General features: G+C 42.4%; 1 protein-coding gene across 3 annotated transcripts in view; it reads right to left on the bottom strand.

Moving 5' to 3' along the window:
- The window catches only part of RAVER1 (ribonucleoprotein, PTB binding 1), a 37,672-nt gene extending 17,289 nt beyond the window's left edge, over positions 1–20,383 (bottom strand). Inside the window, exons 1-6 of one of the 3 annotated variants that reach the window (XM_089487177.1) lie at positions 20,046–20,383; positions 7,391–7,457; positions 3,394–3,863; positions 1,996–2,187; positions 876–1,005; positions 42–142 (exon numbers count right to left, since the gene is read on the bottom strand). In XM_089487177.1, the coding sequence (XP_089343303.1) occupies positions 42–142; positions 876–1,005; positions 1,996–2,187; positions 3,394–3,863; positions 7,391–7,457; positions 20,046–20,279 (1,194 nt within the window). In that variant the 5' untranslated portion in view covers positions 20,280–20,383. The remainder of the gene's footprint in view (positions 1–41; positions 143–875; positions 1,006–1,995; positions 2,188–3,393; positions 3,864–7,390; positions 7,458–20,045) is intronic. The other 2 variants (XM_089487187.1, XM_089487196.1) reach the window with 2 other exon arrangements.

The raw sequence follows: 20,383 nt of genomic DNA, 5'->3' as shown, positions 1-20,383 counted from the left end.
ACCACCACACCTCACTAACTGCAACTCTACAGGACAATTACCTGTTGTGCTTGTGTTTGATTCTGGAGAGCTAGCTGAAGTAAAGCAGTAGACAGGGCTGGATTTGTTAAGAGAGGCACTGATGGTGGGGCTCCCAGGATTCCTGAAAAGAAACCAGAACAGAAAGCACGTTTTAACTCTTCCTGTCTAAACGCGGAGGTGGCAGGGATCCAAGGCACTCTCTCAAATACAGCAGCATCGTAAGCAGAACCAAAAGGAACTTCACAGATTGTGAAACTCTTCATCTTTTACAAGTATCAGAATTTTCCAGTTTAACTTTTTATGACCAAGATTAGATTAATTTTTAATTTTACCTTATACTGTAACATTTGACTTTTAGGCATAATTGGGAGGACTTACAGTGGAAATTAGCATTATTTCAGTTTGCTTGATAAAGAGGTCTGAGACAGGTATACTACTTCACACAAAGTGTCATGTTACTATTCTGTATCCAACACAAACACTGGAGAAAAAATTGAGTGCTTCATGACTGGAGGAAACTTCCACCACAAGTAAATGTACTTCATAATTTTACTGAATTGAGCTTCGTGTGTCAGAAGGCTAGTCATCCATAATTGAGCTCCTGCAGATCACCCCAGACACTACAGGTTGGATGCCCTAGCTAGGCTTCCAGTGCCTGAGAACAGAAACCAACATGTCTAGCTCACAAAACTGAACCATCTCTGCTATACTGCATCTCTAGCCATCAGTACTAGACTATGTAGCTCTTTGAAGACGTCTCCAAGCCAAAGAAAATTCAATATACTCAATAGCCTGAAGAAGGAAAGGCACAGCTCAAGTCATTCAAGTCCAACAGAGCCTTCATACATTCATACCTTGTTTACCTCCAATGGCTCCATGAAGAAGGGGGTTAAGTAAAAGCTGGATTGATGTAGGATTCCCTAAACTGTTCAAAATCTGAAGAAAATTGGGCTCAGGTAGAAGCCCTTTCCCACGGTTAAGTGCCTGTAAATGTAGGAAGAGCAGAATCAAAGGTTATCTGGGTCCTGTAATAGAGAAGTAACCATATCACAACCAGGGCTCATAACAGTCTGAAATGGAACATCTTTGAAACAAACACTTCTGTGTGTAACTGAAGCTTCACTATTCATACCAGTTGGTGCATAAGTGCTTGTAAAAGTAGGAAGAACACTGCAGAAATACACAGCAAAAGACAGACTTTCTTTCACTATGGATCACTGCACAGAGTAACTTTCCACTTCTGTGAACTATTTTGTTTTCATTCAAGTGCTATAGGTGGATTGCTAGAGATTAGGACATGGAGCAATGAATTCAGGCTATAGGAAAAGAGAGTCCACCAAAACATTACAAAGAATTTCCTTACAGTAAGAACTGTTCAACAGGGGAACACAATGCCTTGGAGAGTGGTGGAGTCTTCTTCTTTAGAGTGTTTTAAACAGAGATTGGATGGCTGTCTGTCAGGATGGCTTTGTTGTGTATTCCTGCATGACAGGCAGTTAGACTTGATGGTCCTTGAGGTCTCTTCCAGTTCTACAATTCTATGCTTCATTGGGCACCATAAGTCAATGGATGACTTGAAGGCATTACACAGCCTACATTTGAAGATGGGTTGGATTGGATAGCCCTTGTAGTCTCTTTCAACTTTATGATTCTATAAGTGTGCTTTTGTGATGAGTGATAAACTGAATTAAGCTGCAGTTCCCCACACTTAAAGCAGATTCCCAAAATGAACAAATAATGGCTACAAACAAAGCCCTGCTAATGAGTGGACCTGTATTTAGTCCAACATTTCCCCCCCAAAGGAAAGGAAAGAGAAAAAAGAGGACATTGTGTTAGTCTGTAATATAAAATAAAGCTCTTTGAAAGATGCAGGCATAGGGAACAAGCGAGACAAATGAACAAGAGAAAGGGTTGGTGAAAGAGTCATTGGAAGCTACATACAATCATGAGACATTAATACAAGTTATGTCTTACTGTTGCCTGAGCAGCTATCAGAGCAGCTAACATGCTTCGCCCAGGAGGGCCTGGGGCACAGAAGGAGACTCTGATGTGGTTCCCTGCAAGCAGAAAGCCATTGGTAGCCTGTTGGACCATCTCTGCTATCTCTGTTGTCTCGTACTCCAAGACTGCAAAACCCTTCAACTGTCCATCCTGCCCACATGCCAACTATGCAAAAGAAAGAAAGAGAAAAGGATGCAAAAATATGACTTTTCACAAACATAAAAGGGGAGCCAGCTCTTTGTATGGAACCAACCAACACTGACTGACCAAGAGGTTTTTGCAAGATTCAGCATCATAAATCTTACTAAGCTTCCTGGAATATATAGTTGAGTAAATATGTATGGGTCAGTTCCTCTATCAGGATTCAAATTTGTTTAGTTAACTAAACTGCAATGGATGGAAGGGGTAGGGCAGTCTCAAAGGTCTCCCTTATTTTCCTTTAAAATAACTTACATGGTTTCAAGCATTTAAGTTATGATTCTAACTGGGGGAAAAACTCTAAATTTCTAAGACCCAGCAAGGAGAAGTACTAAACTTCTCAACCTCCCCCCTCCTTGAATGAGAGATGCTGGTGTACTAGTTATAGGAGCAAATGGTATTTTTCTTACAAGTCAAGAAAGGATGGTAGCCCAGCTGCTTTGCTCTTTCAGTGAGCTTTGACACTGGAGGCAATGAGTTGAACATGAGTCAACAGTGTGACGCAGCAACTAAAAAGGCCAATGCAATTTTAGGCTGCATCAATAAAAGTATAGTGTCTAGATCAAGGGAAGTAATAGTGCCACTATATTCTGCTTTGGTCAGACTCCACCTGGAATATTGTGTCCAGTTCTGGGCATCACAATTTAAAAAGGATGTGGAGAAACTGAAGCATGTCCAAAGGAGAGCGACTAAAATGGTGAAGGGTCTGGAAACCATGCCCTACGAGGAACAACTTAGGGAGCTGGGGATATTTAGCCTGGGGAAGAAAAGGTTAAGAGGTGATATGATAGCCCTGTTTAAATATTTGAAGGGATGTCATATTGAGGAGGGAGCAAGCTTGTTTTCTGCTGCTCCAGAGACTAGGACCCGGAACAATGGATGCAAGCTACAGCAAAAGAGATTCCATCTCAACATTAGGAAGAACTTCCTGACAGTAAGGGCTGTTCGACAGTGGAACACACTCCCTCGGAGTGTAGTGGAATCTCCCTCCTTTGAGGTCTTTAAACAGAGGCTGGATGGCCATCTGTCGAATATGCTTTGATTGGGATTTCCTGCATGGCAGGGGGTTGGACTGGATGGCCCTTGAGGTCTCTTCCAGCTCTATGATTCTAGGACAGTACTGAACTAAGCACATATAAGCAGTCCATTCCCCATTTACCTGTAAGTACTTACTTGACAGAATGTTGGAGGGCAGATGGCAGAGAAGGTTTGCCTCAGTTCTTCTACATCATTGTAATTGTGGGGCAGTTTATCAACACATAAGCACTTTGAGTGAATAAGGTCTAGGGTCAGTTGGTTGACATCTGTCCAGTGAACATAGAGAGTCCGTGTTCCCAGTTGTTTGCCCAGCAGGTCAGATTTTGCCCTGGCTGCTGAATCCTTCTTCATATATTCCACAAAGCCGTAGCCTTTGGAGTGTCCTGTTTTCTCACTGTACACCAAGAAGCAGCGCTCAAGATTCCCAAAGGGTCGAACTAGGTCTTCGAATTGCTGCTGTGTGTACAGTTGAGGGAGGTTAGCAATACACAAAAGGGCATCCGTGGGCTGCAGCTGTACAGTGATTTCCTTATCTCGGAGCTTGCTCAGGTGGAATTTCTTAATAGCTGATTCAGCTTGTTCCCCATTCAAAAAGGTGACAAAAGCTGCAAGATACAGAGGGATATAAAGGCTATCAACAAAAAATGCCACAGCAAGCACCCAGGCCAACTGTGAGAATTGAGAACCTCAGGCTAATGATCCACAACCAACTTAATGTAAAACAAGAAAGTTTATTGTAAGATGCACAGCAGAAGTAACCACAAGCACGTCTTTGCAGAATCTGAAGGCACAAGGAAAAGTTCCCACTTTAAAACCCCACCCAGGACTCAATCCCCAAGGCAACCAGCCCCCTTAGAGTTGAAGAACCGTTACCTTCTATCCCACATTCCAAACCCCTTAGCAGGGCCCCATCCACAAGCCAAACCACACCCTTCATATTCCACCTTATTTTCCCAACCCCCAACACTATGCAATATCTCAACACAGAGAACTATCTAGATCAATATATTAAACATACAACAGTGATCATATATGAGCTGAATACATGAAGTGAATATTAAATAACTGGATATGTCTAATATTCTACTTGATCCTAATTGGTTCTGACACCAACACTTGTAGGCCTCTGAGAAGTTCATTACATATAAGCATGTTTCTGGACTCATGAACTGAAATGTCTTTCATGTTAAGATGTTCCAACTGTTTGTTTGATTTTACGCTGATGATACCCAAATAATCTTCTCTATGTCTCCGACTGATGCAGTGACTGGGGATGGCGTCTCTTCTCTCGTGGCCTGTCTAGAGTCAGTAATGGGCTGGATGAGGGAAAACCGACTCAAGCTGAATCCAGAGAAAACGGAGGTACTTGTGGTAGGTTCTTCTGGTCCGGGAATGGTGGTGGTTCCACCTGTCCTGAACGGGGTCACGCTCCCTGTGAAGGACTCCGTGCGCAGTCTGGGGGTGCTCCTTGATTCGTCGCTTCACCTGACTGCTCAGGTGAATGCGACGGTCAGGAGCACCTGTTATCAGCTTCGGCTGATTCGCCAGCTGCGCCCATACCTGGCCCAGAGGGACCTAGAAACTGTTGTACACGCTCTGGTAACTTCGAGATTGGATTTCTGCAACGTACTCTACATGGGGCAACCCTTATACCAAACTCGGAAACTGCAGATGGTGCAGAACATGGCTGCTCGGCTGGTCACTGGCGCTTCCAGGACCAGCCATATAACACCGGTCTTAAAGGACCTCCATTGGCTGCCCATCCGTTTCCGAGCTCAATATAAGGCGTTGGTAATTACCTATAAAGCCCTAAATGGCTTGGGCCCAGGATACCTAAAGGACCGCCTCTCCCCGTATATTCCGCCTCGCACCCTCAGATCGACTGGGCAGCAGCTACTGAAGGTGCCTGGGGCTAGGTTAGCCTCCACTTCGCGGAGGACGTTTTCCACAGCTGCCCCAGCCCTTTGGAATGAGCTGCCCATAGAGCTCCGCTCGTCTACCACCCTGGCCCAATTCAGGAAGGACTTAAAAACCTTCCTGTTTCAACAGGCATTCCCCGAATAGTTATCCTGCGGGCCTCCCTCCTCTTTTCGTGGCCATGAGGTTGGGTCATGGGGTTTTCTTTTGATTTTTTTTTTCTATCTGTTGGATTTAAGCTGTTTATGGGGTATTGGATGTTTTTATTGTATTTTTATGGTAATTTTTATCGATCTGTATTTTAAAATTGTCTGTTTTTACTGTTGTGAGCCGCCCTGATCGAAGGAAGGGCGGCATACAAATAAAATTTATTATTATTATTATTATTATTATTATTATTATTATTATTTATATATATAATATAATATAATATATTCAATCTTAGTTTTGGGTTTTCCAGCTGATATTTATATATGGAAAGTTTTCCAAACCACTTTAAAAATGTGTTTGGCTCAGTGGTTTGCCTGCCTCTCAATAGTTTGAATTCTATCCTACGTAAAGGTACACATCATCCCAAGGCGGAGAGTATCCCCAAACCAGATAGCACCCACCAATCCTTTCTCATAGATTTCTGAGTGACTAGGCCCTTTCTTAAGAGCCAGCAAGGTATAGTGGTTTGAGCATTGTACTACAACTATGGAGTTATGGATTCAATTCCACACCCAGCTAAGGAAACCCACTGGGTGACCTTGGACAAGCTGCACTCTCTCAGCCTCAGATGAAGGGAAAGGCCTTAAGGTATGGCCACATTAAGTTAAGAATGACTTGAAAGCATTCAACCACAAAGCCTTTTCTTCATACTCACATCAATATTCTCACAGCTATGCCTTGTGGCAAATTTTCACTTCTATAGCCGTGGTTAGCTCCTAACATTTTAGCCAGCCATTTTGCTGCAATTCTTATTTATTTTTGGGGGAGGGGGAATCATAAAATAACTTCAAAATCACCCACTGGGATACAAGAAACAGGACTTGCAGGAACACCATCTCCCTACAGAGAATTAAATTCTGGAACTGCATCCCAACTGGCTGAACAGTTAGTAGCAGCCATATGACATCTCCAAACAGTATGTACATCAGTTCTGTTTTCTCTTGATCAACAGGGAGTTCATCTACTAGATCCCAACAAAGAATTGTTCACACAGTTGGGAACTGCATGCACTCATGCTTTTTTAGGATGAACTGACTGATGCATTCATGTGTTAGAATAACACGGCCATAAATTTAGACAACAGGAATGCACAATACTTTCCAAATTCAGTGATATGGTACCATGCAGAGTGTAGAATACTTTAGCCTCTGCTATGTCCTCCACATCTGGTGAGAGGAATAGTAGAGGGTAATTTATGGCAGAGTCCTTACTCCAATGAAAAATAATTGCACTTGAAGACCCATTATTTCCTAAAAAGGCTGTTGAATCTATGGATGATTTTCTCAAAATAACAGGGACATTTATTAAGGATGCTACAGGATATTCTGCCTTAGCATAATGGGTAAAGACTAAGTTATCCACAGTACAACAATTTCCTAATTCTGTGTTAGGATTGATGGAATGAGTAGCCCAGTGTTAGAGCAACCAACTACATGCATGCCAGAAGCTTTTCCTGTTCATCAGAGTACAAGGATACACAAAAATACTGGATGATATAAATGATGTAGCAGATACAATGTGCACACTTGACCAATCTATAAAGAGGGGTTAGGGGTATTCAGCAGTGAACAGGAATGGCCAATGGCTTTGTTTCCAGCACAAAGACAGACACTTCCATGCTGCACATGCAAGACCTCACAGGGCTTTACATCCCTTGGCTCCTAATTTTCTGACCGAAGTCATTAGCCATAGCCACTTCAAACAGGGTCCAATGTGTGCAACTGAAGAAAGATCACACACAGAGGACAGTAAGACCAAGACACTCCATGGAAAACAAAATGATCACACCAGCATAAGCAAGCAGAAAGAATGGAACATTAAGGGGGGGGGGTACCACTACCAACTACCATGGGCATCACTTCACCTTAGCATTAAAAGGCTATTCAGTTATATGCAGTGCTTGAAAGAAAGAAAGGAATGTTCACTCATTTCTATTCATCAAGAGTTAAAACAAAGCCCACACGTTACACCACGGCAAAGTACCTTTAATATATACTTTACTTACCAGTCCCCTTGTACTTGTCCACAAAACAGTATTTGAGTTCATAGTCACTCAGCAGATCATGTACTTCCTGCATAAATTCAACAGACAAAAGCAAGGTGAGGCAGTGATGAAATATTATCTCTTTCAAACAAAGGACTCCCAACTACTTCTCATTGTTCACAACCTGCCTGGAGGGCAAAAGTCCTGCACCGCTGCTACTTCTCATTCCAAGGACTGGTTAAACTTGGTTGCTAAATCTTACAGTGTGGAACGAATGCCACACAGGTTTTGGAATTTCTATCTATAAACTTATCTTATAGTTTTGAACAAAGAAAGACTAAACATGTCACACAGTATGTCATATTGTCATAGAACTGGCTTACCTCTGAATAGAGGGGGTTTGCCATTGCTCAAGGTCAACCAGTCATCCAATTTATTTTTATTGTATTTTATTTATGATGGCTGCCTCCATCATGGGCAGTGCAGAGCCTTTTTATATTCAACAGTCCTGCATTTTGGAGAGTGTCCTTAACTCCAATGAATTCTGTTGAAGGCCTTTTCTCACTGAGCTCAAAACCTGGGCTTTTCTAAACAAATAAACAGTCGACCATCTCAGAGCATGTGGAGCGTGTCTGTTTAATTACTGTTTAATGCAGAGCTATGCCAGAGTCACCAGAGAACAGAGGGTATGGGGAGGCAGAGTGCTATTGGGACAGTCTGGTGAGGACCTGTTCACAGGGATCCTCTTTCTTTTTTGGAGTGGACTGGACACTCTGTTTCGCAGACCTAGGAACTGACCTCAAGGCTCAGGCCTTGGACAGCAGAATGGCTACAGGGTGATTTTGAATGCGTGCAAAATGCTTCTGGTGTCCCCTGCCTCCGGCCTACCATCTCCACAGTTTCCTTTGCAGAGAGTCACTGCTGGAGCCTATGCAGTGCCTTTCACCCTCCAAGGATGAGCCCTGTACCAATGACAGTCAGCTCCCCCCACCTCCGACAAAAGGCTCAATGGTGGCAAAACCCAGCTGCCAGTTCTTTGTGCTCCCCTCCCACTGCTGCCTTAGGGGGTATGTAAGCTTCTGAGTTGTGGCATTTCTGCTAGTTCCTTTACAAGACAGGAGGTGGTTTTGGATCCTTTCCCATGAAGGTGAGTGGCAGGCAGGCAAAGGGGTGAGCCAGCCAGAATCACAAGAAGGGAGTGAGAGGTCAGGAGGAGACCTTTTTTAATTCAATGCTGAAAGAGCTGCTCACGCTACGTTTCCCACTGCTGCTGCTTCCATAGCCCGCCACTGCCTCAGCCCAGCTCCAGAGAAGCGCTGTACAGGCTCCAGGAACTTACTGCAAAGGCAAACATTGGCAGGCTGGGAAGAGAGAGAGGAGGGGAAACCAGGGGGCAATCTGCAAATGTTCAAAGGCAACCTCTAGTTAGTCTACTGTCCAAGGCCTGAGTCTCAGGGACAAGGCTGGTTCCTAGGTCAGTGAAATGGGGGGAGGCATATCTGTATTCAGTCCATGCCCCAAAAGTGCAAGGTTCCCAGTGAGGAGGATATCGGGTACTCACAAGGCTGATTCAACCACCATCCACCTCCCCCTACCCAACTTTTCCCATGGACTGAACCACGGATAGGTTCACTCAGTTTTTTTTTTTGGGGGGGGGGTGATTTTTTTGACTAAAATTTATCAACATATACAAGAATACATAAAGTAAATTGATTTTTTTAAAAAAAAGTATTAGTTACACTGAGAATTTATTTTGTTTTTGTTGATGCCAGATTTTATAGGTTGAGTCTCTGTTTTCAAAAATACTTGGCACCAGAAGTGTTTTTTGATTTTGGAGTTTCCCCATTTTGGAATATTTACCTATACAGTCTTCTTCCCTTCCCTTACCATCAGAAAGCAAAGGTGTCACTATCTCAGACCCATGTGAACAAGTTCTGATTTTGGAATATTTCAGATTTCAGAATTCCGGATAAGGGAGATGAAACCTGTAATTGCATGTTTTCATTTCCCAGGGCTGAGAAACAGTTAGATTAGAATAAAAGTGAATTATAATAACAACAATCCTCCCCTGAAATTAGCCCAGTCACTACATTTGTATTCTTTAAAAGTACAAATCTTGAATGTTGTCGTGAATGAGATCACACCATCAATTTTTAATCTGATAGGAGCTGCATGACTGGAAGTGAAAATATAATAAAAAAAGTAAATGATGGACACTATCTTTTCATGCTATCCAAAATCTGCTTGCTGATGCATCTAGCTCATTCTGTCTAATGGCAGGGCTGGTCCAGACTGTGCTTGAGTCTGATTTACCCAAAGATACATGATTTAGGTGAGGTTAACAGCATTCCCCTGCCCCACCTACTCCTATAACTAGAACACCTAGTTTTTTTCCCTGGTGGAGAGTAAGTTCTTATCTCACTAGTGAGCAAATGTTATAGAAATGATGCCATGACCCAAGAAGAAAAAATAACCCTCTATTGCTTCCGGCCATAAGATATTAGAGTCTAGTATGAAAAATGGTTCTTATGAAGAAAACTGGAGCTTTCAATTGACAAAAATTTTTCCTTTAGACAAAAAGCAACAAAATGAAATAATCTTGCATTCAAAGAGAGTACTGCTGCAGAATTCATACTGAATAGATTGCAGAATGGTAATCAACAAGGACCAATTCCTTCCTAAAGCCACACAGTCTGACCTTCCAGCCACAGTCCAGTTACTATGCATGTGTTTTGCTACTGCCAGAAGCAACACTTTTGCTTATTACCCAACACACCTTTCATTTCCAGCAAGGAAGTAATTTATGAACATTGAAGCAGTGCAATGCACTTCCTCCAAATGAGGTCATGTTCTTTTCAGACACAAGAGTCAAACTTCTTCAAGGTCACACCTCAGCAAGCCAGCTGGCCCCGGTCCACCTTCTGGCCATGAGACCAAATGCTTTTAAAGGAAGCCTTGTTCATAGCCGTGCAAGCACAATCTTCTTTTGAAATGCACCTCCCAGAAGCCGCCTGAAACACTCTACACCACACTACAGTACTCTGGTATAAGCGTAGCCAAACCCTAGGAAGGGAACTATTTATGTACTTGAAAAGGCAGATACACCAATTAAAGGCAATTCTAGAAGCTTGCCTGTGATTCTTTAGCAGCAATCAATAGAGACTGGAAATCAAGTGATCCCACCCAAACAATGAAGGCAGGTCACAGGGTCAAACTTTACTTGGTAAACCGTTGAGCCATTTCCATGCAATAATATTAAACATACTCAGTAAAGATGTCCTCTGATGTTTCAAACTTTTTACTGATCAGACATTCTGCATCATGACAGAACACTGGTGTAAATGCAATCTTAACAGAAGAGATATTTTTAAAGAAATGGTGTTTATCTCCTTCTGCGTTTCTTTCCAGCTAAAATGCACAATTACGACACCAAATGAAACAATATTAGATCCCACCAGCCACGTTTATCTTAGTTTTTACATGTTTCAAATTAATTTGAGGTGTAGACTCAGACTTTACATTTGTTTAGCTCAACTCTGAGTTCCCTTTTGGGTTCAAAGCAGTGACTGAAATTGTTCAAGTACGGTTCTGATTCAGACCATTAAGAGTCTAGCACACATAAACACTGACTAACTAGACCACACAGGGAAAGCAGTCACATTGCAACAAAGAGCAGTACAAGTGATTAATACAGTGCCCATTTCTTAATGATAGGGGTGTGTGTGTGTGTGTAATATGCTCTTCTTTGTGCTGCGTTTATATATATATACACACACAGGGTTGGAATATATAGGAAAAACAAAGACAATTGTAATGTTGGAACATTGAGAAAGACAAAGAAACAGCAAAATGAGGCATGTTCTAGGTATCCTTTGTGGAAAGATGTGAAGGCAGCACCTGCAAAAAGTCCTGAATACACAGAAGAGGAGGTTGCTATACCCTGCATGGCTTTTCACATCCCCTCCTTAATCACAGTTCTCTGCCACTTATTAAACCTTGCTTTTTACCCATGCAAATATACCTCTGAATAAAACTGGATGTGCAAAACAGGACCATCTGTATTTGTTTCATTTACTAAATAATAATAATAGTAATAATAATAATAATAATAATAATAATAATAATGTTTATTTATATACCGCTTTTCCAAATTAGATCAAAGCGGTGTACAACAGGAAGTACAATACAAAGTAAACAAACAAACAAACAAACAAACAAACATAACAGGCCTCTCTCCCCCTCAAGATGGTGGTCGGAAGAGGGCTCTTAGTCTAAATGACTTGATATATTGTACCTTTCACATTTAAAGTGGACACTGTGCCAACATAAACCATAATCTGTGCCAAAAGAAGGAAACTTCAATAACCTGTACAACGTATGCCAATCACACTCTCATTCCTGCACATTTGAATCACAGAATCATAGAGTTGGAAGAGACCTCAAGGCCCATCCAGTTGAACCCCTTCTGCCATGCAGGAACTCACTATCAAAGCACCCTCAACAGATGGCCATCCAAGCCTCTGTTTAAAAATCTCCAAAGAAGGAGACTCCATCACTCTCTAAGGGAGTGTCTTCCACTTTGAATCACTCTTATTGTCAGGAGGTTCCTCCTAATGTTGAGGTGGAATCTCTTTCCTTGGAGTTTGCATCCACTGCTATTCCCTGGAGCAGCTGAAAACATGCTGGTTTCATCCTCAACATGACACCCTTTCAAATATTTAAACAGGGCTATCATATCACCTTTTAACCTTCTCTTCTCCAGGCTAAACATACCCAGCTCTCTTAATCTCTCCTCATAGGGCTTTATGGTTTCCAGACTCTTCATCATTTTGTTGCCCTTCCCTGGACATGCTCCAGCTTCTCAACATCCTTTTTGAATTGTGGTGTCCAGAACTGGACATAGCATTCAAGGTGAGGCCTGACCAAAGCAGAAGGGAGTGGTGTTATTACTGCCCTCAATCTAGACCCATGGTGGCAAACCTATGGTACATGGAGACAGTTGAAACCATGAGAGGGCAGGGGAAGAGGGGGTATGTGCCTGTTCCTCCTCTTCTCCTGCCCTCTCATGACTTCAACTGTCTCTGGGGAAGTCTCAGTGCAGGAACGCCACTGAGTTGGGCACTAAGTCTCTAAAAGGTTCGCCATCACTGACACTATACGCCTATTGATGTGCCACAGGTCACATTGAAATTTAGCTGCCACATCACTGTTGACTCATGTTCAACTTGTTGTGTATTAGGACTTCTAGATCCCTTTCACATGCTTATTTAAATACAATGTATTTCATTCACTATTATCTATACAATTTTAAATATAATTTCATTTTCCACATAAATATAAAGCTGAGATATACAAGATGCCAGTTCTGCACTCCATATATAAAATTCACAAATTACATATGCCAATAACTATAATCACTCCCAAAATGAATGGAGCGGCATGCTCTTGCCCTTTCAGCTTTATCCCTACATGACACCACCAAGAAGTTCAAATAATTACCATGATGCTAAGCAAGCACTGATATAAAGAGACATCTTCCCCATTTTTACTCACTGCATCTCCTTTGTATCAGAATTTGGACCAAGAGAATTCATTATTAACTGGTTTGCAGAATTAACTAACTTTAAGCCCAACAAAGGCTAAGCTCAGTATAGTCAGTATCAAACTTAGTTCAGACTAAAAATATCATATGCAAATTCACTGCTTTAATGGACAACAGATGTCTGTACAGAGTCTGTTCACACTTATTTGCTTCTGCTGGAAGGTAGGTAGTAGTAGTAAGGACTCAATTGATCAGATTACACTTTGCTGGGTATTTCCCCTCTTACCTATGCCTAAACCTTGTAGGAGAAATTTATGGAAAGAGGGAGACTAACAGAAGATCAGCATGAGGGACAGGAAAGTAACTTAGCTCTCCAGGACTCTTTGGACAATGCATTAGTCTCTTTTAAAGGCCCACCAGGGCAGATTAAGTAAAACCAGTTTTAGGAGGTAGATGGATACGATTGCAGTTTAGTTTTGACCCTTTGCTCTTGTTGCTATTATGTACCTTCAAGTCATTTCCAATTTATGGCAACCCAACACAGGGTTTTCTTGGCAAGATTTGTTCAGAGAGGGTTTGTCTTTGTTTTCCTCTGAGGCTGAGAGAGTGTGACTTGCCCAAAGTCACCCAGTGGCTTTCTAGTCCAATGCTCAATTCATTACACATGCTCGATCCCTCACCCCAAGTAAGAGCCTTTTAAAAATGTATTAGCAAGGCTCTTTCCATTCTATTTTGGCTCAACTCTGTTATTTTAGAGTTCCATTTTACCTCTGGCTGACACTTTTTCTTGTCATGATCAGCAAGTTGGTTTCTATTTTCTTATGTCTGGTATATCAAAACTTATCATAGAATCACAGAATCGTAGAGTTGGAAGACACCGCAAGGGCCATCCAGTCCAACCCCCTGCCATGCAGGAAATCTCAATCAAAGCATCCCTGACAAATGACCACCCAGCCTCTGCTTAAACACCTCCAAAGAAGGAGATTCCACTACACTCTGAGGGAGTTTGTTCCACTGTTGAACAGCCCTTACTGTCAGGAAGTTCCTCCTAATGTTAAGTTGGAATCTCTTTTCCTGGAGCTTGCATCCATTGTTCTGGGTCCTAGTCTCTTATATAAAAATAGGTACAGCACTGGAAAAACAAGAATGAACCTATAACACTTCCTTCAAATAATTACAACTATTAATTACATCCCCCCCCCTTTTTTTTAAAAAAGTGTTGAGATTGGTAGATGCCCCTTCATCACCAACTCATAGGCCAGATAAAGTAGTCCAAGCTCAGTTTCAAACTCCCAGCCTTGTTTATCCAAGGCGAGGACAATGCATTCTTCTACTGTTGTGCTCCATAAACTCTCCCAGTCACACTGCAAGGTAGTCAGAAGAAGTCCAGTTCATTCATGCAGAAGAATCAAGCCATTTATGCTTTTCCTGGGATGACACCAGGCCAAACTGGCATGTTTTATTGCTCCTACGGAAAATAAAACTTCACTGCATGTAGCAACCGAACAGAGCAGATAATAATTCAGTACTGCACTAGATTAGCAATCTCTCATTTAGGTAAAAGGTGAAATCTTTTTTCTAGGCCCAACTACAGTACACCTACTGAATTAATAGAACATACATTAGTACTTGCTAACCAGGTCCCATTCATTTCAGTGCATCTACTGTGGTTGGGAATACTAATTGGCTTTAGCCCTTAATTCCTCAATCTTCTCTAATCCAGATAAACAATACATATTGTTTGAAGGGTGAAAGAATAGCATACATGTTGGCAGAGGTAGTGTGTGATGAAGGAAAGAAGAGAGATGCAGTGATAACACCTGACTGATAGCATCTTAGAAAGCATACTTCCCCAACCTAACATTTTCCAGATTTACTATATTAGATTACAAAGCCCATCATTGCACCAACAACTGAATGGTGGAGTTTGTAGTCCAAGACATCTGGAAACTGCCAGCTTTAGGAAAACAAATTAAAGTACAAAAAGAGTTCAATTTAAACAAATGGTGCATCCAAGGGGCAAATGTCAACTACAGTAACATATGCCATCTTCTTCTATGATTTCTTTTATCTTGCAATTTAGCTTTAATGTATTAGAAAATTTCCCCCACTAATGGCACTGTAAACCCAGGTTTGGTGGTCCCCCCAAACTAAAGTCTTAACCAACTGGGTTTTTTGCACCAGTGCCCCAAGTTCTGCTTCCTACTTTGTTAGGAAATAAATCTTTCGGTTCAACACTTTTCCTGATATGACATTTAGACTGTCTGGGTAATGCTTGTTTATTTTTATCTCAGTAAATACAGTATTTCACACTGGATGAAGATTGCAAAGGAAATATATTTTTGTGTTGCAAATGGATGTTAATTTTCCTGGATTTTGAGAATCTCCCAGTTGCAGTAAAAATTTTATTACTACTACTACTACCCAGTTGCCACACGGTCAGAAGGAGGAGGTGCCAGCCTGCAAATAATACCCATCCATGCTATCTGAACTGAGAGCAAAAACAACAAAACGCAGGCCTATGACTAACATCTTCCATTTTTCCATCTCCTGTATGGTTTTTAACACCTTGCCTGGTGAAGAAGCCAGTGGATCTTCAAAAGCTTGCAACATATATATTGTCCATTTTGGTTGTCCCAAGAAAGGTATCACTGTCTGGTGGATTTTTTATGTTATTGGATTTACTGAAGTCTCTAGTTATATTTCACAACAGGGATAGCTAGATAATTCACATACATACTTGTGATGCTACGTAGTTACGATGCTACAAGAAACAGTAGCATGAGTGGACTTAGTAAGGAAGTTATAGATTAGTCTGCTGCCATGCTGAGTACTTGGCTCAATGTAGTTACAAATGTTCTCCATCGATAAACAGTAGACCTAAGTAAGGCAGAGTGAACACATCCAATACGGTATAAACCAACAGTCTCTGAATCACTGCATATTGACAAGACTTGGAATTAACCAAGTTTTTGTTTTAAAATGGAGAGCAGATAAGGAGACCCCCTTCCCTCTTAAGCCCTGCTTGGCCTGCACAACTGAAATGAAAAGATGAATCCAGGCATCTCACAACATCTTTTATCTAAGGATCATACTAAGTCTGCTTCCATTTGCCTTTGTCCCCTTCCCCACACCTTCCCAGGACTGCTGTGAAAGCCAATCTTGCTCCTGAAAGAACAGATAGTGGCTTTAGAAATAGTACCTCTGCATAGATGCTAACTAGTGTATCAGTACACCAGCTCCAAAAAAGTCCATCCTGGCTGCAGTCATGATCATCCTATTGACATGAATACTCTGGCAAAACCACTTCTGAGTATTCCTTGACTAAGAAAAACCTTGGAAATTCATACAGTTGGCATAAATTGACACACACACACACACGCCTTTGAAAAAGGTTCAGAATTTTCAGATGGCCCAAAATGCATCATATGGAGTTTTAATTACAGCAAGCTCTTTGGTTCTTGAGATTTCACTGCTTATTCAGCTCCAATGGCTCCTGATGCATTCCAATTTCCAAGGAAAATCTAAAAATGTTAATTATTACTATTGAAAATAAAAATGGCTTGGAATCATATTACTTGAAAGATCTAATAGACGTATAGTGTCTAGATCGAGGGAAGTAACAGCACCACTCCCTTCTGCTTTGGTCTGGCCTCACCAGGAATACTGTCCCCAGTTTTGGGCACCACAATTCAAAAAGTATGTTGACAGGTTGGAGTGAGTCCAGAGGGCAAACAAAATGGTGAAAGGTCTGGAAACCACGCCCTCTGAGGAGATGCTTAAGAGAGCTAGGTATTTTAGCCTGAAGAAAAGATAGTTAAGAGATAATATGATAGCCCTGTTTAAGTATTTGAAGTGTTGTCATATTAAGCATGGAGCAAGCTTGTTTTCTGCTGCTCCAGAGAGTAGGGCCCAGAGCAATGGAAGCAAGCTACAGGGAAAGAGATTCCACCTCAACATTAGGAGGAACGTACTGGCAGTAAGAGCTATTTGACAGTGGAACATGTTTCCTTGAACAGTGGTGGAGTCTCCTTCTTTAAACAGAAACTGGATGGCCATCTGGCGGGGGATGCTATGTGTTTTCTTACATGGCCAAATGGGGTTGCACTGGATGGCTCTTGTGGTCTCTTCCATCTCTATGATTCTATGACTATCTTCTTTGACATGATTCTATCCTTCTACTCAGGTCACCAAGATAGCACTCTACATTCTGCTCCCAGTGGATTTAGGGGTGGCTTCAACTCAGGAGGAACCTTCCCTGCCATAGAACTTGTAGCTCCAGAGATCCAGAGATTAATTGCTATGCAAACATAGTTTTATTATAGACTTTGCAACAAAATCAACATCTCTAGTAGCAGTTGACTGTTTTCTCCTGTACTTGTTTTCTTTCTCAAGTATTACTGACCTGTTGTTTTAAGTTTTCAAGTAGAAATGCTTTTAAAATCTTATCAGAGTATCTTACTATAAGATGGAAAAGAAGGGTAACAATACTTCAAGCAGAAATCCCAACTGGTCTCATTTTTTATGTTCCTCTTCACAAGCAACCAGCAATAGATTTAAGGCTTCTATAAATTAGTGATGCACTGTGTGAACTAGCATTTCTTTTTGTATGTTCTGAACCTACTGCCTATCACCTTCATTGAGAGACCCAGCACCTCCTCTCATGGATATTATAACGAAGAGTGGAATTCTTTGAGTTCCCGACATACAATATAGAGTGGTTGACATGTAGTGTAACTGTCTCCGTTTTGGAAATTAACCTCTATTTTGTACTTTTGGACAAAAACTGGACATTTTAAAGAAATGAAATGTTTTTGCTAAATAGATTGTGCAACCCCTCCATCTCTATAAAATACATCTGTGGTTCTGTGCATAGTTGTATCATTCCTTCTGTTTTGTCCAGAAATCAAAGATGGATTCTCATCTAAGAACTGACCAAACACAGACCTGTTTAGCTTCAGTAAAGTTGCTGTATCATCTGCCTGTGTCAATGCTCTACAGTACATCTGTGCATGCTGCTCTGGGTCCCACTTTGGGAGAAAGGCGGGATATAAATCATTAAATGAATAAATAAATAAAAACACATAGGCAAAATACCCAAGCACTGCTTCCAGTCCATTCTCCTATATTGCAGCACTGAGAAAGTCACAGAGGCTAGAAACCTTGATGGAAAGAATAATGCTATATACATACAAAAGCATTACATCCTAGTGGGTGTGTTAACTTGTTGCAGGCCAACAGATTTATCACTGTTGCAAAAACCTCAGAATACTGTACTCAACTAGCAGATTGCAAATAGAGATGAAAGTGTAAACAGCAGGACCAAAATCATATCGAGAAGGATGAAGACTCACAACATCTTAAAGATTTGCTGTTGAATAACATTTTGAGGACTAGAGCCTGCTTCATCAGAAGTGGCTTTAGGTGTTTTGAGTTGTTTGTTGTAAAGCAACATTTTCATTATAGATGAAAGAACAGCAAAAAACAAACACATACACATACACACAACCCTCACCATGCAAAGCAAGAAGAATTGAGAGTTTTAAAAATCTGGTGAGGGGTAATGTTGTGAAGAATTTTGTTGTTGTCTGCCTCCGGGTCATTTTTTACTTAGGGTGACCCAAAGGCGAACCTATCATATGGTTTTCTGGCACGTTTCTTCAGAAAGGGTTTGGTGCTGCCATCCTCTGAGGCCGAGAGAGCGTGACTTGCCCAAGGTCACCCAGTGGGTTTCATGGCCCAGCTGGGAACTGAAAGCTGGTCTCCAGAGTCATAGTCCTAGAGCCTGGTTTATCAGCATTCTTCTCCAAGTGAGAGAGAGAAATGCATGGAAAGTGGAGAGGTAAAAGAGTCCTCCCTCACACTAAGACAGGCCAACTTTGAACTAGCTATGCTGTCAGGTACCTCAAAAATAGAAATGTCCATTTCACCCCCACCACCAACCCCCCCCCCCCACACATTCTGCTTGCTTGTTGTTAGCTGCCCTGTAGCCAGCTCCGACTCACACCAATCCTGTGGATGAGACATCTCCAAGACCCCATATCCCCCACTGCTCTGCTCAAGTTCTGCAAATTCAAGCCCATGAGCTCCTTAATAGAGTCTATCCATCTAGCATGCGGTCTTCCTCTCTTTCTACATCCCTACAACTTCCCAGGCATTAGTGTCTTTTCCAGGGGATCATGCCTTCTTATGACATGGCCAAACTACTATAGCCTCAGTTTTCTCATCTTGACTTCCAGAAAGATTTCAGGTTTGATTTGTTCTAGGAACTAATTTGTGTTTTTGGCCATCCATAGCATCCTCAACCCTCTTCTTGAGATGCGTTGGTTTTCCTCTCATCTGCCCTCCTCTTTGCTCTCTCATCCATGCATGGCCAGGGTGACCAGAGGCCCTCCTTTTCCAGGACACAGCCTACGCTTCAATTCCAAAATGCCCTCCATTTTGAACATGACCAAGAAGCATGCACTTGCATTTTTATTACTGTGTTTAGCTTTCATTTGGTTAGGTCCTTCCTTTTTCATCAGTGTCCAACATTTTGCGGTGCCTTGTCCTCCTTTGCTGATCACCCTGGAGATGCTGATGGGGGGATACTATGGCTGGGGCAATTCTAACTGTAGTGCTCTCTTGTGTGTCTTTACTCTTTAGGTCCTTGTCTGATTCTTCCATAGCTGCTCTTCCCATTGCTGTTAAGTACCCTCTTTATGTTGGACATTAAGCCTGGCTGCAGCCCCCATTATTCCTATCACTGCTGAGCTTTTGTGCTCAGTTGCATCTCTTTGCATCTGAGGATCTTTTCTACTTCTTCCATAGCTGCCCCTCCTATCCTTAATCTCCTTCTGATCTTCCTGGCTGCAGCCACCCTTCCTATGCATGCTGGACTTTGGTGTTGAGTTGTGTATCTCTGCATTTTAGGACCTTTCCTAATTCTTAATCCATTCTTAATCCAATCCTTCTGGCTTCCCTATCCATGCTTGGTCCCAGGCATGGGGACTCCTTCGCTGTTTCTCTTTCCTCATTGTCTGGGTATAAGTCCTATCAGTGTTTTCTACCGCCATCAGGCTCCCTTGCAGCCCAGGGAAGAGGGGCCTCCCTCTCTCTCGCAGACAGCCCTCTTCCCTCCTCCTCCTCCTTTACCTGGCTGGCGACGTCGGCGGGGAGCCCCCGGATGAGGACCTTGCGCCGGTTGCGGAACTGCCGGGCGCTCCTCTCCAGGCGGCTCCCCACCTCGCCCGGCTCCAGGGGAGGCAGCTCCTCCTCGGGGGCGTTGGCTGAACCCGGGTCCGGGCTGCCGGGGGCCGCGGAAGAGCCCGCCTTCGCCCCCACAGAGAAGCCAGGCGCAGCAGCAGCAGCCGCTCCTGCAGCCGCCATCTTAGGAGCCCGAGGCCCTCTATTTCTCTCCTCCTTCCTCCTCCTCTTCTTCAGCCGAGACCAGCGAGAGGAGGGGAAAGAGCGGCCGCGGCGCCACGCCGCCA

The sequence above is a fragment of the Sceloporus occidentalis genome, unplaced genomic scaffold (assembly GCF_023333645.1).
Source record: "Sceloporus occidentalis isolate IW3139 unplaced genomic scaffold, rSceOcc1.0.p SCAF_1, whole genome shotgun sequence".
NCBI classification, from domain to species: Eukaryota; Metazoa; Chordata; class Lepidosauria; order Squamata; family Phrynosomatidae; genus Sceloporus; species Sceloporus occidentalis.
The sequence above is the reverse complement of the archived record's forward strand: the minus strand, read 5'-3'. Positions and strand labels throughout refer to the sequence as shown.